Source organism: Leptidea sinapis, chromosome 35, assembly GCF_905404315.1.
Source record: "Leptidea sinapis chromosome 35, ilLepSina1.1, whole genome shotgun sequence".
Classification (NCBI taxonomy): Eukaryota; Metazoa; Arthropoda; class Insecta; order Lepidoptera; family Pieridae; genus Leptidea; species Leptidea sinapis.
The window spans coordinates 3,317,664-3,336,647 of NC_066299.1; the positions used below are offsets into that span (position 1 = coordinate 3,317,664).

The 18,984-nt window shown below is 35.6% G+C and overlaps 1 protein-coding gene across 2 annotated transcripts in view; it reads left to right on the top strand.

The window, feature by feature from the left end:
- Positions 1-776: 776 nt before the first annotated feature.
- The window catches only part of LOC126975302 (glutamate receptor ionotropic, kainate 2-like), a 36,245-nt gene continuing 18,037 nt past the window's right edge, over positions 777-18,984 (top strand). Inside the window, exons 1-10 of one of the 2 annotated variants that reach the window (XM_050823118.1) lie at positions 777-1,009; positions 3,293-3,438; positions 3,852-4,019; positions 5,149-5,306; positions 7,196-7,392; positions 9,286-9,527; positions 11,167-11,271; positions 12,542-12,655; positions 14,186-14,386; positions 17,897-18,058. In XM_050823118.1, coding sequence (XP_050679075.1) covers positions 937-1,009; positions 3,293-3,438; positions 3,852-4,019; positions 5,149-5,306; positions 7,196-7,392; positions 9,286-9,527; positions 11,167-11,271; positions 12,542-12,655; positions 14,186-14,386; positions 17,897-18,058 — 1,566 coding nt within the window. In that variant the 5' untranslated portion in view covers positions 777-936. The remainder of the gene's footprint in view (positions 1,010-3,292; positions 3,439-3,851; positions 4,020-5,148; positions 5,307-7,195; positions 7,393-9,285; positions 9,528-11,166; positions 11,272-12,541; positions 12,656-14,185; positions 14,387-17,896; positions 18,059-18,984) is intronic. The other variant, XM_050823119.1, reaches the window with a different exon arrangement.

The following is an 18,984-nucleotide window of genomic DNA, read 5'->3' on the forward strand; positions in this document are numbered from 1 at the left end:
TAATCAACTGACGGTTAACCAAAATCGTATACAGATATTATTTCAAGTATTTTTCAAATTCGAATTTGTATTTTATTCAAAATGGGATTTTAATTGACTGATTATTTATTGAACGTCAAAAACTATACACCCATTCGAAAGTAAATACCTCAGGCCTGAGGAAAACGGGCACAAGAAACTCAACGGGTTTTATTTGTTAAATAAAATTTTGTAACTGTAAAATTTACTAATAAAATAGCCTGTCGGTAGTCGTTTCATTCCCAATCTGTGCTATCATTAACAAAGTTTAATTTACATGTTACATTAACGTTTTACATACAAACGTTTTTTAACAATTCTTTCAGATTTCATAACACATTCTACTAACATTTTCTGCGAGCGTATTATAAAAGCATAAACATCGCCCAACAAAATCCTTACTAACTCGACTGAACCGAATTGTAGGCATAACAAGTTTACATTTGTTTCTCGTTTTAACATTATGATTATCACAGTTTCTAGATAGTTTGCCAATTATCGAAAATAATAAATTGAGAGGTTAATATTTTAGAATTGTAATATTTATACTAAATAGTACATACAATTCTGAAAATACCGTGGGAGATAGGTCAATGTTCCATAAATTGCTTGTATTATATTAAAAAGTCCTAACGTCATAAAACAAACGTACCAAATATACTGCTATTGAATATAAATCGGCGGGTCGGCGTAAAGTGTGTCATTTACAGAAAACTTGAACTAAATATAGTTGGATTATTTCCGACGCGACGCGGCCTGACGCTAGTCACAATCCTAACACAAATCTAAACACATTATCGAGCTTACGCGAAGCTTACACCATTTATTACGTTTTACCATCGATTAAAACAGATAATTACTATGTTATGCGTTAACTCATTACTTGATGGTGATTAAAACTTTAGTGGTTCTGTTAAAATGAAAGCGGTTGCGAAGTTGTTTGTATTTGTGTTGTGTTTGGAGTGTCTTTTTGCGGAAACTCCTATTATTGGTAAGCTTATGTTTATTAAATGCACTTAGTCATCACAGAGACCTTTATTAAAATGGGCATTTCCCCTGTTTTACATAAATATTGGCACAAAACAGCGACGATTTGACATAATAATATATATAACCTCTTCATATTATTTACTTTTGTGGTATTTGATCTCTTATAGAAGATAGTAAATATGTATTACATTTTTTTATTTCATCCTTATTATTTCAATTAAAGATATCTATATATATAAAAATGAATTTCTGTTGTTTGTCTCGCTAAAACTCGCGAACGGCTGGACCGATTTGCCTAATTTAGGTCTTGAATTATTTGTGAAAGTTCAGAGAAGGTTTAAAAGGTGAATAAATATGAAAATGTTTGGAATTAAAAAGAAAACAACAATTTCTCAGGAGGTAAAAAACAAACTTAATTTTAGCTACCAATAGTTGGTAGAATAACTTCAGATGTTAACTATGATGGCAATACAACTCAGGGTCAGCTAGTACGTAATAAAATATTTTTGTTTTTTTTTTTTAAATCGTCTGAGCGATGGCTCGCGTCTTTGCTCCAAGGATCAAAGTACATCAATGAATAAAATATATTCAATCTATATTCAGATATTTTTATAATTTTAGTTTTTTATTTTGCGTGTGCACCCTTAATTCGAGTACCAAATAAAAGTAGCTTTAGATGTAATTTCTATGACAAGTAGTATTGTTAGTAACCAATGATACTCCTATTAAAATCGGTCCAGACGCACAGATATTATCTGGCACAAGCAGACATAAAAAAAACGGTTTTCTTGGAAATATGTTGATATCAAGTTCACATGACTTTAGTAAAAACTCTTAACAGACACACCAATCTTCTTTAGATGTATATGTTGTAGCTGCAATTAATTTTTGTTTTTCAATTTCCCGGTGATTATTTTAACAAAGGGAAAATAGAAAATTTATTGAAGTAGGCGTTACTTTGCGGAAATCCATAATTATCCAAATGTTTAAAGTTTTCTTTAGTGTCCAATATTTCTCTGGCATGATATTCTCGTGCCAGAGTTTGGCGAGTCAACATTTCCTGAGGATGCCTCGTGTAGAGCCGAAACACGTGTCGAATTGTTTAAAGACAAATATTGGCGGATTAACACTAAGTGAAATTTAAAACATTTGGATAGAAAAAATAGGCAAAAAGTTGATCTAACTGTTTCTAGCTCGTATATGATAATATTGCCTTCAAAAAAGTGTCAGGTAGATAGCTAAAGTCGGGTAATATTCATAAGCATAAGTTAATTCTGGTGTACACAATATTATGACAGCTGGGAAAAAAAATATTTATGTTTTGCTTTTTCTCGTTTTATCTTCTTATTCGAAAAAAAATTGTGCGTCTCGGTTGCCAAACAGAAGTGATAACTTAAACTAAAATAAAGTAAAGATAATGTGTTCTTCTTCGTCGTCGTGGTCACGTCAAACGTCGAAAGATTCTACTCCAGTTATCCCTGGCTGTTGGTTCTCTGACACATGTGTTAAGGGGAGTGTTGGTTAGGGCTTTGGTCTGGTCTGTCCAGCGCATAGAGGATCGTCCTCTTTACTTGACCCTGACTGCTGAGGCAAGGGGAATCCAATGCACTATTCACGTATGAATATGAAAGATAATGTAAGGAAAGGTTTTTCATTAATAAAAATCTTTTATTGATTGTAAAATATATTTTATTCATGTACATTAGAATTTTGTGTATGTACATTATTAGTATCATTATTTAAGCCGATAAAATAACGATAAATTAGGATATCATCCCCACCATCTGGATGTGTGGTGGTCATCCACAGTGCGGTTTTCAAGGAGCTTTCTTCCTCGTACTACTAAGCTGTAGAATGTGCTTCCTTATGCGGTGTTTCCGGGACAATACGACATGGGTACCTTCAAAAAAAAAGCGCGTACACCTTCCTTAAAGGCCGGCAACGCTCTTGTGATTCCTCTGGTGTTGCAAGAGAATGTGGGCGGCGGTGATCACTTAACACCAGGTGACCCGTACGCTCGATTGTCCTCCTATTCCATAAAAAAAAGAAAAAAAAAGTAACAATTGGTTAGAGTGAGAGGAGGAGCCTAGCTACCGTAAGCGTGAGAGAAAGGGAAGTCAGACAGACCGGTGTCGTAACGCGTTACGTTACAAAGCGGTTTACCCTCCCATAAGATGTTATCACTTCAAAAAAAGCCTAAATCCATCTCAAAATTTCTAGAGACAGTTTCATATTATATTACTTATTAGATTTTAAAAATAACTAGAGATTTTATTTTAATCAGGTGGTATTTTTGACTATGATGACATGGACTCAAAGGCAGCTCTTCTCGCGAGTGCGAAACGATTCGAGTTTGCAGCTTCGATCAAGGATGTGTCGAGGCGTGGGGCAATACTTGAGACCAGTGAACTTGTCTGCCAACTAGCTCAAGTAATATTTAATTTTATATGTACGAATTAAGACAAGATCGAATTTGGTACGGACAGACCATCGGAAGGTCTCGAAAGCCTCGCACCAATTGGTCTGGCGCTCTCTCTTGCACCAATTTCGATTTTATAGGAATATTTTCCGGGTGCTACAAATGTTTAATTAATGAATATATTGTATTAGAAATATTGTAAATTTTTTAAATTTAGAACGTTCTAACTGTCGTTTGAGGCCGGCCTATACCATAATGTCTACGCCAAAACTGCAATTTTGTACAATTATCAGTGTAAATGTAATAAAATCAGTCTGCAATGCTTTGCCATTACAAGCTAAGTGAATGGTGATACCCTTTTGATAATGCCAATAGAGTATCTCAATTACGTCTGAAAAAGCCATTACAGTAAGTATCATTTCAGGAAGGAGTAATTGGTATAATTGACGGGACGAGCGGTCGTTCAACGGAGCACGTACAAGCTATATGCGATGTTTTAGAACTACCTCTCATCGTGCTACAGCATAATGACCTATATACTAGAAACTGGTCTCTTATTAACTTATATCCCAGCCCTACCGCATTCAATATGGTAAGTAGGGTTCAAAATCCTTTAATTTATTAATGAGATGATGATCGATTTTATATACCTTACTTTTTGTATAAGATAATGTATTTCATGAATAATAAGCTATGGTTAGGTTCATTATGTTAATGTTAATGTTTGTTCTACATTTACAAGGTATTATTTATCGCTTTAATATGAATTAAGGATATTTACTGTTAAAGTAATTTTGAAGCGCACAAAAAAAATTACCGGTGTTTGTGATATTTTGTCATCACAGAAATATATCTGCTTAATTAGATTGTTCTCTGAAATAGTTTTTCGAGGTATTATTCCCTCGATATATATATTGTTATCAAAAACTAAAAAGTATAAAATAACTTCTACCGCATTTATCACGGGGAGTGTGGGCGGCGGTGATCACTTAACAACAGGTGACTCGTACGCTCGTTTGTCCTCCTATTCCATAAAAAAAAAAATCTAACTTAATGCACTTATTTGTACATGCTAGTTATTGATAGGTTTTAAGTTTGTGCCAAGCCCTAAACAAAATAAAACATATTATAAACAGCTTTCTTACTGTAATTATAAACGTTTGCCCGCGCGTGTTTGTCAGCTTGGGTTGTTTTGTTCTATACGAAGCTATTCTGCATAAAGTCACACGTGGCTAGTACCTACTACCTACTTTTGGCTTGGCAAATGGCATTTATTTCGCATCAAACTAAAGAAGAATCACGTAAATCGGATCGTAAATCTAAATATAATAGGTGTACATACCTAAAAAAATATACCAATCAAATTGAGAACCTCCTCTTTTTGAATTCGGTTATGAATTGGTACTTACATCCAATTGTAGAGTATCTTATTACCCTTCAGACCGAAAGACAGTAATGTGTAAACATTACTGGCGCCGTAGCTAGTGAAATTACTGGGCAAATGAGACTTGTCATCTTACGTCTCAAGGTGACGAGCGCAATTGTAGTGCAGCTCAGAAAATTTGGGTTTTTCAAGAATCCTGAGCGGCACTGTATTATAATGGGTAGAGTGTATAAATTACCATCCTGCTCGTCCCGTCCCTTTTTTTGAATAAAAAAGAGTAACCTCTGTAATAATTCATTTAAAATGATTTACTGTATGTTAGTTAATGTCATTGTAGGTTCTAGAAAAGCTGATTGCAGCTAAGAATTGGCACAACTTCACAATAATATATGAAAAGGGCCACAGTATGATAAAAGCACAGGATCTGTTGAAGCTCAGTAATCCCATTGAGAAGGAAGCAGTATCTGTGAGAGAACTGAGCGGTGATGATTACAGGTTAAGTATTTTTTTTTGTGGAATAGGAGGTACGAGCGAACGAGCGTACGGGTCACCTGGTGTTAAGTGAGCACCGCCGCCCACATTCTCCTGCAACACCGGAGGAATCACAAGAGCGTTGCCGGCCTTTAAGGAAGGTGTACGCGCTTTTTTTGAAGGTACCCATGTCGTACCTTCCCGGAAACACCGCACAAGGAAGCTCATTCCACAGCTTTGTAGTACGAGGAAGAAAGCTCCTTGAAAACCGCAATGTGGAGGACCGCCACACATCCAGATGGTGGGGATGATATCCTAACTTGTGGCGTGTCGTGCGAGGGTGGAATTCGGCAGCAGTAATCAGGGTAAACAGCTCTTCGGAAGACTCCCCGTGATAAATGCTGTAGAAGACACACAATGAAGCGACGTCTCTACGCAACGCCAAGTGATCCAGCCGTTCACAGAGGGTCCCCGACAATTCAAGTTGCTCTGCGTTGCACGCGGTCAAATGGATCGAGCTGATACTGGGGTGCGCCAGACCAGAGATGACAGCAATACTCCATGTGTGGCCGGACCTGCGCTTTGTAGTATTTATTGAATTAGGCTTTTTTCACGGAAATCCATAATTATCCAATTGTGATGAGCCTTCTTGTTCTTGAGTGTAAATTCTGCTAAGGTCTTCAATCAAATAGACACGTGTTTTGCCTCGACACGAGAAATCCTCAGAAGATGTTGACTCGCCAACCTCTGGCACGATATGAAGGCGAAATTTAGCGGAATTTATACTCAACAAGGCTCATAACATTTGGTTAGGTTTAGTATTGCTGGGCAGCATTCGGGAAGCTGTGTAAAATCTTGTCGTCCCAAACACTACATTGCCTGAAGACGAAGGTATTCAACCATCTCTGGCAACACACACTGTGTTGCCAGAGATGACTTAGGATACGCAGACGTGGTCGCTAACTATGGGCTTTATGAGAGAGCTCATGGTCGCTCAGGCAATGGAGAGGGCTACGCTTGGAGTTTCCCTTCGAGATCGAATCAGAAATTAGGAGATCCATAGGAGAACCATGGTCACCGAGATAGCCCAAATGAATACGGTGCCTAGTTGTTTCTGTCTTTGGGGGGAGTGTTCCGAAGAGCTGTTTGACATGATTCCTGATCTTTGCACGATACTCCACAAACATGGTTATAATCCTCACCATCTCAAAGTGATTCGAACCTAATACCTTTCCTACGATAGGTGCAAGGGAAGCGATGGTTGGTCCGGATCATGCTCGTGATTGGGCGCTGCTTTTGGTGCCTTTCTTAGGTTTTTTTTTATAGATAATATATCATTTTAAGTTAATTGTTTAAACTTGCCCCTTAGCCCAATATATTCAATTACAAAATCAAGTACTTTCCGTCCACTGCTGGACAAAGGCCTCCCCCAAAGATTTCGACGACGATCGGTCCTGCGTTGCACCCATCTAACGTATTCCGGGCATCTTGACCAGATCGTCGGTGCATCTTGTGTAGGGCCTACAAACACTACGTCTTCCGGTACGTGGTCGCCATTCGAGGACTTTACTGCCCCATCGGCCATCTGTCCGTCGAACTATGTGCCCTGCCTACTGCCACTTCAGTTTCGCAATCATTTGGCCTATGTCAAAATAAGATTATAAATCACTTATTTAACATCAAAAAATCTTCACATTCGAAAATGTATGCCTCAGACCTGATAAGAACGGGTGCAAGAACCTTGCGTGCTTTTCTTTTGATTTTTCATTACAATGAAATTAATCATTTAAAAATCGGCGGTTGCCATTACTTATCTGTGGATTCATTATGAAATTCATTTATGTTATTGTAACCACATATGCGAATTTTAACAATAATTTTGTTATTTTTATAAAAATCTCTGATGTTTCCAGGGAGGTTCTTATTAACGCGAAGCACAGTGGGTATGTTAACTTTGTCGTTGATTGTCCATCTAACAAGATAGAAGAAGTTCTCCTCCAAGCCCAACAAGTTGACCTGATGGCTGATGAGCATTCATACATCTTCATCACACCTGATCTCTTCTCAGTAGACCTCGCAAGGTATAGGTATGGGGGTGTCAATATGACAGGTGAGAGATATTCAAAACTATTTTTTTTTTGGATTAAATATAAATAATAATAGTATTTTTTCTTTGAATAACGCGAGTTTTACACATTTTAATAAAACACTTTTTATAGGATTAAAACGCGTGTAATTGTAACTGTGTTTTTACATTAGTTTTTGCATAAAAATTACATTATTGTTTCAGCTAACCCGACGTTTCGTGAGCTTTTCAGATCACGTTTTTAACACGGCCGTTCCCAATATTCAGTCTATCTCTTACTTGAGATAAAAATCTTAACTCTCGTTGATTTTTCTGTCCCAATAAACATAACTCACCTTATCCGTGCACTCTGTCGGTCAATGGGACGACGTATAGCTTACCAGCGATATAAAGTTTGTATGGAAAATGCAATTCACGCGTCCCAATATAAGGCGATAAGAATGACTTATCGGGTATATTGGGACAGCTTCGGATTATTGACAGCTAATTACTGACAGTGGAAGGTAGTAATTTATCTCTATCTGTAAATAGTATATTGGGAACTGCCGTAAGGGGACTGCTGTTGGCAGGAGTCGAGATAGTATTCGAGATAGTACGAAACGTCGGTTAAACACACTTACACGCGTTATAATCCTTTAAAAAGTGTTCTATTTAAATATAAATATTTAATTTGTACCAAACCTTGTAGAATATTGGAATCACTCGAAAGCATTAACTTCGAAGCCAACGATCCGAATGAGGCATGATACATAAATCTTGGTATGATTGTTCAACTCCCGAGATCTGGCTAAAATTAAAAAAAAAATGATTAGAATTTAAGATTTGATAGAGTAACAATTCGGGTTGAGTAAGCAATTACCTGTTGAGTAGATTCTAGAACGCGCCACAACTTTTGAGAGATTTGGTTATACAGTGTGTTTGTCATGACTTTAATTTGAATTCGAGTTTCAATAGTACGCTTGGTATAAGAAGGATGAGGTTAGGTAGAAATGTTTTTTATTGACAATATTAAGTTAAAAGCCACACGTATTTGCCAGTCAGCCCACGTCCACGACACTTGTAACAAGGCCAAAATATCAGGAACTCAAATGTTGAATACATTTGAGTTTCCCTATTTCAGGCGTTTTCGGCGTTAAAGTATTTTAAATTTTCTCATTTCATTTTATATATTATTGTCCATTACAAAGATGCAAAAATTTAATATTATACAGGATTCCAGAATTTAAAAAAGTTCTTGTATCGCAAATGAATACTGTCTTTCGAATTTTCGATCAGGCCACGTGTCTTGACGCGAGTTTAAAATTTTATACCCATCCCAAGAAAAGTGCTCAATGCCGCTAAAGAAGTTTTAACTTCAACGATCAACTAATTTGGTGCAGTCGGTCAGATATTATGTACGACCTACATAATATAATACATAACGCTAATTCATTTTTATTTATATAGTTAAATAAGACAATGACTAACAAACATATGATTGATAGGTGATCACTCGCCCTGGAATCAAAAACGTTATTCGAGTGCTTCAGATCAATGAGGTTCTATACAAATAAAAGGACATAATATCATTCGCACGTCCATAGCGGAACTAAATGACTGAAATAAGGAACTGAATAATGTAAGAACTGTAACTGTAACTGTCCGAATTAGGTTCTAAATTCAAAATATGTAACCTGAACTGAATAAACAGTTTACATTGCTGCTTATTGACCAAAAATATTTTATACAACAGGAGTAAATGCGGCGATGTATAGATATAGCAGTCAAAGCTTAATAAGGTGTAATTTGTATCATTTTCCATATTTCAGCTTAATAGCTTAATAGCTTTTAGTATAAAACGACATTACTTTAGACAGAAATTATGTTAAATTAACACAAGCTGTTCAAATAAAGTAATGTAAATTGTAAAACTTATAGGTTTTCGATTGACAAACATTCAGAAAGACGAAGAGCTGTGGGACTTTACAGCGCGTTACAACGAAGAGACAGGCTACTCTCTCGACCCGGAGAACATGAAAACAAAGATCTTGTTAATTCACGACGCTGTGAAAATGTTTTCAAAAGCGCTATCTAAGGTCGCAGCGACGGCCGCCAGCTTAAACTGTGAATTGTATGAATCGTGGACGTATGGATCTTCGATTTTCAACTTTATGAAAACGGTATGAGGTCATATTTATGTAAGCAATGTATCTGTGTAATGGAATCATTCAATATTTACCACCTTTAGGACGTCCTGCTGTCCTAATATCATAGAGGATGTAAATACTACGTAGTTAATAAACTAAAATTAGTTTAGTATGAAACGTGCACTCATTTGGCATAAGTTTGAAATAGTAGTTATGATAGTATGGCGATTGATGACGATATAAAATCCGGCTAAGGTTGAAAGCGAAAAGTTGCTTAAAACGTTGTGGATTTCGGCTTTCTCCGTTTATTACAAGATTATAGACGTCATCTGTCCAATCTATCAATGACTGCACGTATCATACAATAGAGTGAATCGCTTTTTCTTAGAGAGTTTCGCTAGGCTGCTAATACTTGAAAATTTGAACATTGGGCTATAATAATGCAAACAATGGCTTTAAGGCGAAGAGTAAGCAGAAAACACGCAAACATGGTGTTTTTAGACAAGTTTTGCGGGCCGGCAGCCGTGAACTCATATCGCTCAAGGTCGCTGGCATTTAGTGTCGCCTTAAGTCTTCTGGTCTGTTGTAATGTAAAAAAAAGGTGTGCCCTTCATAAACAGGCACACACACTACAGAACTAAAATCTTCAAATATATTAATTAATTATTAAATATGTTTTTCTACTCCTATACTTTTATCTGTCATTTATACAGCCACGATCAGTAATATAACTAAACTTCTTCGTCTTTGAAAAATTCTATACTCTTTGGCCTAAAAAGCATTGTTTTTAATGTCGTCAAAAGAACATTCAGTTGTTAGGTTAGGTATGGTAGGATCATAAAAATATTAGGTAATTCGTACTACATACTTTATTACAAACATAATGTTTTCATTTACATTTTTATGTTTAAATCATTAGATTAAACTATTTTATGTTAACTTAAGAAATAAACTTCTTAATATAATTTGCCAAGATGCTGCTTGGTATATTTTGTAATTTTCAATTTTCCTACGTTGGCTGTATGGGTGTACCTTTGCCATTCCTTGAAGGAAAAATGAAACCACTTACCAGAGTTAAGTATGTATACTATGTATTTCCCGCCCATTTTAAGTACAGCAACTCGATAACTTGTGATATTTGTTTGTTTAATTTTTGTTTTATTTAAAACTACCTAGTCGTAGAAAAAATAATTTACGTGACACGTTTTATAACTAGGACAAAAACTCTTGTTCATTCATTGTATTTTCGCATTCGGCTCACATCGTAACCCACGGCACTCGTGTTAACGTCAGAAACAGAAATATTAAATTTAAAACAATGTGTGTGTCAGCTCCGACGCACGACGACGATTGTCTTTGAACAGGTATTATGCAAAATCAAGTCCAATGGAGTCGTTTACAAACAGACATACAGCAGTCTAAGCTTATAAAAGCGTATTAATTAAAAAATGATGTTTGCTATCCGTATCACTGCAGTACAACTAATATAGGGACCGCGTGTCAAGACTGTCACGCCAACTGAAAAGTGAAAGGTGCTCGAGTAATGATGCGCACCAAAAACGTTACTATCCCATTTGATGAGTAGGTTTTACTCTCCATATTTTTCTCATACCAGGCGCCTTATATGAAAATCGATTCTTAAGGAGTAAACTCCAAAAATCCTTTCTTACAGAATAAAGTACAAGGATTAACAAGATCGTTATTATTTGATGGATTTGGACAACGAACTAACGTTGTATTTGACATATTGGAACTGACCCCAGCTGGCAATCAAACGGTTAGTAAAAATTAAGTAGTCTGTGATATTATGCTGTTTGTTTCACGGACACTTTATCATATTTACTATGTAGAAGTAACTATACTTCAAACTTAATACAGTAACACTGTTGCTCTAATATTACTTATATTTTTATATATTATTCTCTTTTTTATAACTTTTCTCATTGTTTCTTATATATTTATATCTATATATATGATAATACAAATAAAACTAATAATAATTAAGTTTAGGTACATAATTCATAAGATTAAAATTTGAGATTAAATAAGTAAACTTTAATATTTTATTTTTTGGATTTATTCCGAGGATATTTGGACAGCCCTAGCACAGGCGTAGGTCTAATTGGGCTGCCAGTTACAATCACCAGCCTTAAGTTTTAGTCTAATGCTTTGGTCTATAAATTATGGTGTAAATGGTGTTCACTTTTTTTAAGTCTCTAAATAAATAAATTAATAATCTATACTATAAATAAAGATGAAAGATTTGATTGCTCGGCCGTTCCCAATATTCAGTCTATCTCCAGTTGTGGTCTACTTGAGATAAAAATCGTAACTATCGTTGACTTTTCTCTCCCAATAAACTTATCGACGGTAACTCACCTTATCCGTACACGCTGTCTGTCAATGGGAGAACGTATAGCTTACCAGCGATAGAATCTTGTATGGCAATTGCAATTCACGCGTCCCAATATAAGGCGATAAGAATGACGTATCGGGTATCTTGGGACAGCTTCAGATTATTAAGAGCTAATTACTGACACTAGAAGATAGTAATTTATCTCTATCTGTAGATACTATATTGGGAACGGCCGTGATATACAAATCGTGAGTGTAAGATGAGCTTGTAAACCTGACCTGTTTTCATCGGTTGTCTAGTAGTATCAAGACGTATAAATTATCTAAGCATATTTTAGTATAAATCTTATATTGTGAGGCTCAGCTTTTTTAATTCTAAATTATGTCTTTCTATATAACATTTCTATTAACATAGTCCAAATGATTGCGAAACTGAAGTGGCAGTGGGCAGGGCACATAGTTCGACGGACAGATGGTCGTTGGTGCAGTAAAGTTCTCGAATGGCGACCACGTACCGGAAGACGCAGTCTCCCCAAAGTCCCCCACAAGATGGACCGACGAACTGGTCAAGATCGCTGGAATACGTTGGATGGGGGCGCGCCTTTGTGGGAGGCCTTTGTCCAGGAGTGGACGTCTTCTGGCTGATGATAATGATGATATAACATTATATTGATAATACATTTTTTTTTTAGATTGGAACATGGAGCAACAATGAGTTAGTAATTTCCAGACCGATTGTTTCAAACGCTGAAATAGCAGAGGAGACAATAATGAAGAATAAAACATTTAAAGTGTTGATATCAAAGGTAAGCTTCACAATCAACAATGGAAAGATAATGAATTCTCGCTTAATTTGGATAACTTTGCTGTTATTATGTAATAGGTTGAAATTTGCCTTAGGGCGGATTTTTTTATGGAATTGGAGGACAAACGAGCGTACGGGTCACCTGCTGTTAGGTGATCACCGCCGCCCACATTCTCTTTCAACAACAGAGAAATCACAGGAGCGTTGCCGGCCTTGAAGGAAGGTGTACGCGCTTCTTTTGATGCCCATGTCGTATCATCCCGGAAACACCGCACAAATAAGTTCATTCCACAGCTTTGTAGTACGTGGAAGAAAGCTCCTTGAAAACCGCACTGTGGAGGACAATTACACATCCAGATGGTGGGGATGATATTCTAACCTGTGGCGCGTCGTGCGAAGATGGAATTCCGCAGTTGTAATCAGGCAAAACAGCTCTTCGGAACACTCCCCATGACAAATGCGAACACACAATGAAGCGATGTCTCTACGCAACGCCAAGTGATCCAGCCGTTCACAGAGCACCAAACTTCGATTCGACCAAACTGGATTAAGTATTTACTCGCCAGTAACTGCTACTATTCTAAGATTAAAAGAAATTTTGGATTTTATCAACGAATAACCTAAGAATAATATAACTATACGCTAGTAAATATTTATACGGACGGCTGTCGAGGTGGGATGAAAGTATTTGGTTAATGATCCTGTTACTAATATAATTTTAACATAATATAATACAGATATCTTAATAATACTGGATGGCCGAGAAGTTGACGTCCAAAGCTAAAATTTGAATTTGGCTCATTTTATTGGCCAATGTTCTGGGAAGTTTTTAAATTTAATAGTTAGAAGCCATAGGCTCCCCATTTTTTTTCGATACCTTGAACATTTTCATGAATTTAGCTGGAGCAGTTATCTTGAACTTACAACTCAATTCTAAGCTAGTTCCGCATTGTCTAAACTATTCATAGTTTCTTATGTGGTTATTGCAACTGTAGTTAATAATTATCAACAATAAAATTAACTAAAAGTGTTCAAAAAAATTATTAAAAAGTCCTAAACCACAATTAGGTGAAAAAAGTGGATAAAAGGGGAAAAAAATTATTATCTCCTAAACTACGCAAAATCGTAGAACATACATAGGGGTGATTCGGATACTCATCACCATGAGGCTTTCAAATTTTAGCTTTGGACGTCAACTTCTCGGCCACCCTGTATATTCTTTTAATTATGATATCAGTATTATCTTTTTTACTATTTTATTATATTATTAGAGTATGTTTGTTGCATCACTTTACATATTATATTGTAACTGAAATGATTTGTAAGACAATGAAAATGTAAATCTTGATTTAAAAGAGTGGCAATGAGTTTCTTACTACTTCTTCTCATTAGCTCAACCCATTACGAAGTGGCGGTAGATTTAATAAGAAAAAAAGGATCTGACATTCATATGTGTCATTTCCGTGACCTACATGAATAAAGTGATTTTGATTTGATTTGATGATCAGCTTTTTTTAATTTTTTTTTATAGACGGGGCCATACGCTTTCGTCAAGGAATCATCTCAGAAACTCGAGGGTAATGACCGTTACGAAGGCTTTACAATCGATTTAATTGAAAAAATAGCGGACATATTGGGTTTCAGCTATGAATTCGAAGTGGAAACGGATTATGGTACTTTGGACCCTGTCACTAAGAAGTGGGATGGAATGGTATTGAAATTAAGAGAAGAAGTGAGTAATTTATGTGTGAGTTATTTGCAGTAATGCTCAGATCTTAGATAATAGATCTAGATAGACTGTGAATTTTCAAAAAAAAACTAAACATAAAAAATAGCGGTGAACTATTAACCTCTATTTTCAGCAAACGCACACTATAACAAAGTGATTGGCATATCGCGAGTGTGAGACGTATACTGTCTAATAAATCAAACCCTTTTTTAATATTTATATTGTAAGCTTAACCTCAGAAAATATGTAATGGAACCATTAAATGTAACCATGAAAGTTTTATATTTTCATTAGTTTGGTCCAGGTTTTGACTCATATCCTTTATTAGGTAAATTGAGGATCGCAATAGAAACAGAAAATGGTGACACATACTGCTCTCTTTTGAAGCTAAAAAAGAAAATAAACAATAGTTCAAACTCATTATTTAATCGAAAGATTAATAAATAATGAGTAAACGTTATGTCACCTATAGAACGAACTTTTCTCGTAGGAAATTGTTTTCAACCCTTGTAAATTCCATAACGTTATGTCACCTATAGAACGAACTTTTCTGGTTGGAAATTATTTTCAATCCTTGTAAATTCCAAAACGTTATGTCAACTAAAGAACGAACTTGTTCTCGTTAGAAATTATTTTCAACCCTTGTAAATTCCAAAACGTTATGTCACCTATAGAACGAACTTTTCTGGTTGGATATTATATTCAATCCTTGTAAATTCCAAAACGTTATGTCAACTAAAGAACGAACTTTTCTCGTTAGAAATTATTTTCAACCCTTGTAAATTCCATAACGTTATGTCACCTATAGAACGAACTTTTCTGGTTGGAAATTATTTTCAATCCTTGTAAATTCCAAAACGTTATGTCAACTAAAGAACGAACTTGTTCTCGTTAGAAATTATTTTCAACCCTTGTAAATTCCAAAACGTTATGTCACCTATAGAACGAACTTTTCTGGTTGGATATTATATTCAATCCTTGTAAATTCCAAAACGTTATGTCAACTAAAGAACGAACTTTTCTCGTTAGAAATTATTTTCAACCCTTGTAAATTCCATAACGTTATGTCACCTATAGAACGAACTTTTCTCGTTGGAAATTATTTTCAACCCTTGTAAATTCCATAACGCTATGTCACCTATACAACGAACTTTTCTCGTTGGAAATTATTTTCAACCCTTGTAAATTCCAAAACGTTATGTCAACTAAAGAACGAACTTTTCTCGTTACAAATTATTTTCAATCCTTGTAAATTCCAAAACGTTATGTCAACTAAAGAACGAACTTTACTCGTTGCAAATTATTTTCAACCCTTGTAAATTCCATAACGCTATGTCACCTATACAACGAACTTTTCTCGTTGGAAATTATTTTCAACCCTTGTAAATTCCAAAACGTTATGTCAACTAAAGAACGAACTTTTCTCGTTAGAAATTATTTTCAATCCTTGTAAATTCCAAAACGTTATGTCAACTAAAGAACGAACTTTACTCGTTGCAAATTATTTTCAACCCTTGTAAATTCCAATAGTAATAGTGCTTCTGGAATGTTTGCTGTTACATCTGTGGATGGTTTTCATGCCATAATGCGCAAAAAAGCGTCTACGTGTAAGCAGTAACAGCATCCTAAAGATGATTGCTGCCAGAGCTGACTATTCCTTCCAGAAACACTGAATACAGTTAGCTCTAGGTTTATAAATATAATTCACTAATAATACTAACATAGTTCATAAGAAATATTGTTACTAATACATTTACTATATATATGGAGATCTTTCTGGACTAAATAAATAAATAGGATTCAAAGATTCTTCAAAAACAAAGTAATAATGCTAATTGTAATTTAGAAAGAAGAATAATTTCTGAAGATTTAGTTCATCTACAAATTCAACTGGTTACTTTATTGCAATTTGTTTTTTGTCATAGAGTTAAAGACAAAAGAGGAAATCCTATATGATCCTAATGGCCTGTTTTTATTAGAGAAGAAATATATATCTTTTAAATTAATCAGATTAGTATTTAAAGAAAACATACTTACTCTAAATGAGTTATAGCTAAGAGACAAACTTCATTAAACACTCAATCCATTAAGAGTTATACTAAGTGTTTAGTTTCAACGCAATAAAGGCTAAAACCTCAAAATGAAACTTTGTTCGCTCGTGCAAATTTTTGCGATATAGCCTTGAGCAGTCTTATTCTAAATGTTATTTATGTGTTGAATTCTTTACCATCGTAAGGCAGTCAGGGAAAATAAAAACAGTTTTCCATCACTAATCACTGTAATATGTATTTCAGATTTTATAATAATATTATAATAATATTCACACACTCTTACACAAATTATCTTGGCCCAAACTAGGCATAGCCTGTTTTTACTATGGGTACAAGACAACGATATATTTAATACAATATACTTACTTAAACCTACATAAATACTTATAAACATCCATGACTCGGTAACAGACATTCATATTCATCATATAAATGATTACACCTACCAGGACTCGAATCCGGGACCTCTAGCTCAGTAAGCTGGGTTACTAACCACTAAGCTATAGACCCCTATAACTATTAACTTTCAAATATATACTCTCGAAATTATTTAACCACTCTTTAACACTGCAAAATAATTAATTTAATCCCGAGCAAGACATTATACCTCCTTCGCCACCCCTCTCCTCTCCTCTCCTCGCCCCTCCTCTACTCGCCTCATACTTCACGCCGCTACACTAGCGCCACCTCTCAGACACCCGCTGCTCACTTCAGTTTACTAGTTACACTTTGTTTTATCGTTATCATCATCGTGGGATCATTTTGATGAAAAGTTAACCCGCCCATCATGTGGCAAATTTTATTTTAAAATCTCTATATGTATGGGAGTGTCTAATATCAAAATATATTATACTTCATGTTTGTTTTTTAAAAAGTTATTGATGTCATTTTACTGGTTAGGTAACGGTATTTCGATATTAGTTTAAAGTTTTTTGATATCTGTAATAGTAACAGAATAATCGCATGGTCACACACACTTAACGATAACATCCTGTATAATATGAAGCCTGATCATACTTAACAATTACAACCTGTATTTGAAGAGTATCAATAATAAAATAGCTTGACGGAAAGGTTTTCGCGAATCGTAATATTAATATGTACGTAGATTTATAATTTCAATAAAATAACCGTTAATCATTTCTTAGTAATTTTTTTTTATGGAATAGGAGGACAAACGAGCGTTCGGGTCACCTGTCGTTAAGTGATCACCGCCGCCCAAAATCTCTTGCAACACCAGAGGAATCACAGGAGCGCTGCCGGCCTTTAAGGAAGGTGTCGTATCGTCCTGGATACACCGCACAAGGAAGCTCATTCCACAGCTTTGTAGTACGTGGAAGAAAGCTACTTGAAAACGTGCGGTTTTCGACTGTGGAGGACCGCCACACATCCAGATGGTGAGGATGATATCCTAACTTGTGGCGTGTCATGCGAAGGTGGAGTTTATATTTTTTTATTTCAGAAAGCGGATTTCGCAATATGTGATTTTACAATAACTGCGGAAAGACAAAGTGGGATTGATTTTTCGACACCCTTCATGTCGCTGGGTGTTGGTATTCTGTATAAAGAGCCAAGCAAACAACCACCTGAGATGTTTCAGTTCATGGCAGTCTTCTCAGATGAGGTGAGGTCTACGATACATAAGACGTTAACAAAATACTATTATCTCACCGACAAAAACGAATCATTTCAGCCGGAAGACGCAGAAGAAGCAGTGGATGCTTGACAAAAGATCGCCATGACGATTGGTCCTGGGCTGCCCTCATCCAACCTATGCCGGCGATCTTCGACATTCGTGGAATTTACTGTCCCAACGGCCATCTGTCCGTCGAGCTATGTGCCCTACCCACTGCTACTTCAGTTTCGCAACCATCTAGCCCAGATGCCATGTCGGTAACTTTGGTTTTCCTACGAATCTCCACATTTCTGATGCCATCTCGCAGGGAAACTCCAAGAATAGCCCTCTCCATTGCCCTCTGGGTGACAATGAGCTTCCTCATAAACGCAAATAATATATTATTATTAAATATTAACTATAAATATTGCCTGTCTACGTGTATTAGGACTGTCAGTAAAATTAGGAAAATATTTAAAAGTGCCATTCCTCACATCTGGGATTAATTATTGTGCAAATTAAATTTGTAACAAATTTATAAACGATGTGGGACTCTAACCCGCGACATATCAGGTTCCGTCCGAGAGCTCTTACCAACTGAGCCAACCGTTCGAGTACGCATGGGTCGTAAATTTTGGTATATCTTGTTCAACTCTCAGGTTGTGTATCCATCTACAGGATCTACTTTACTACTTTTGGGTTCGAGTCCCAAATCGTTCATAAATTTCGGTTACAAATTTAATTTGTAAAATCCACAGTTATTTAAAGAATTTTAAAATCATTTAATGAACATTGTTTTATTAAACAAAATTGATTTTAGTTAGCGAACAACTAAATTGCCAGCTAGTGAAACCACATGGACAATGAGATATATTGTTTGTTTCGTGGTTTTGTTCAACAGTTTGACTCGTAACGATTCAGAATAAAATTTAATT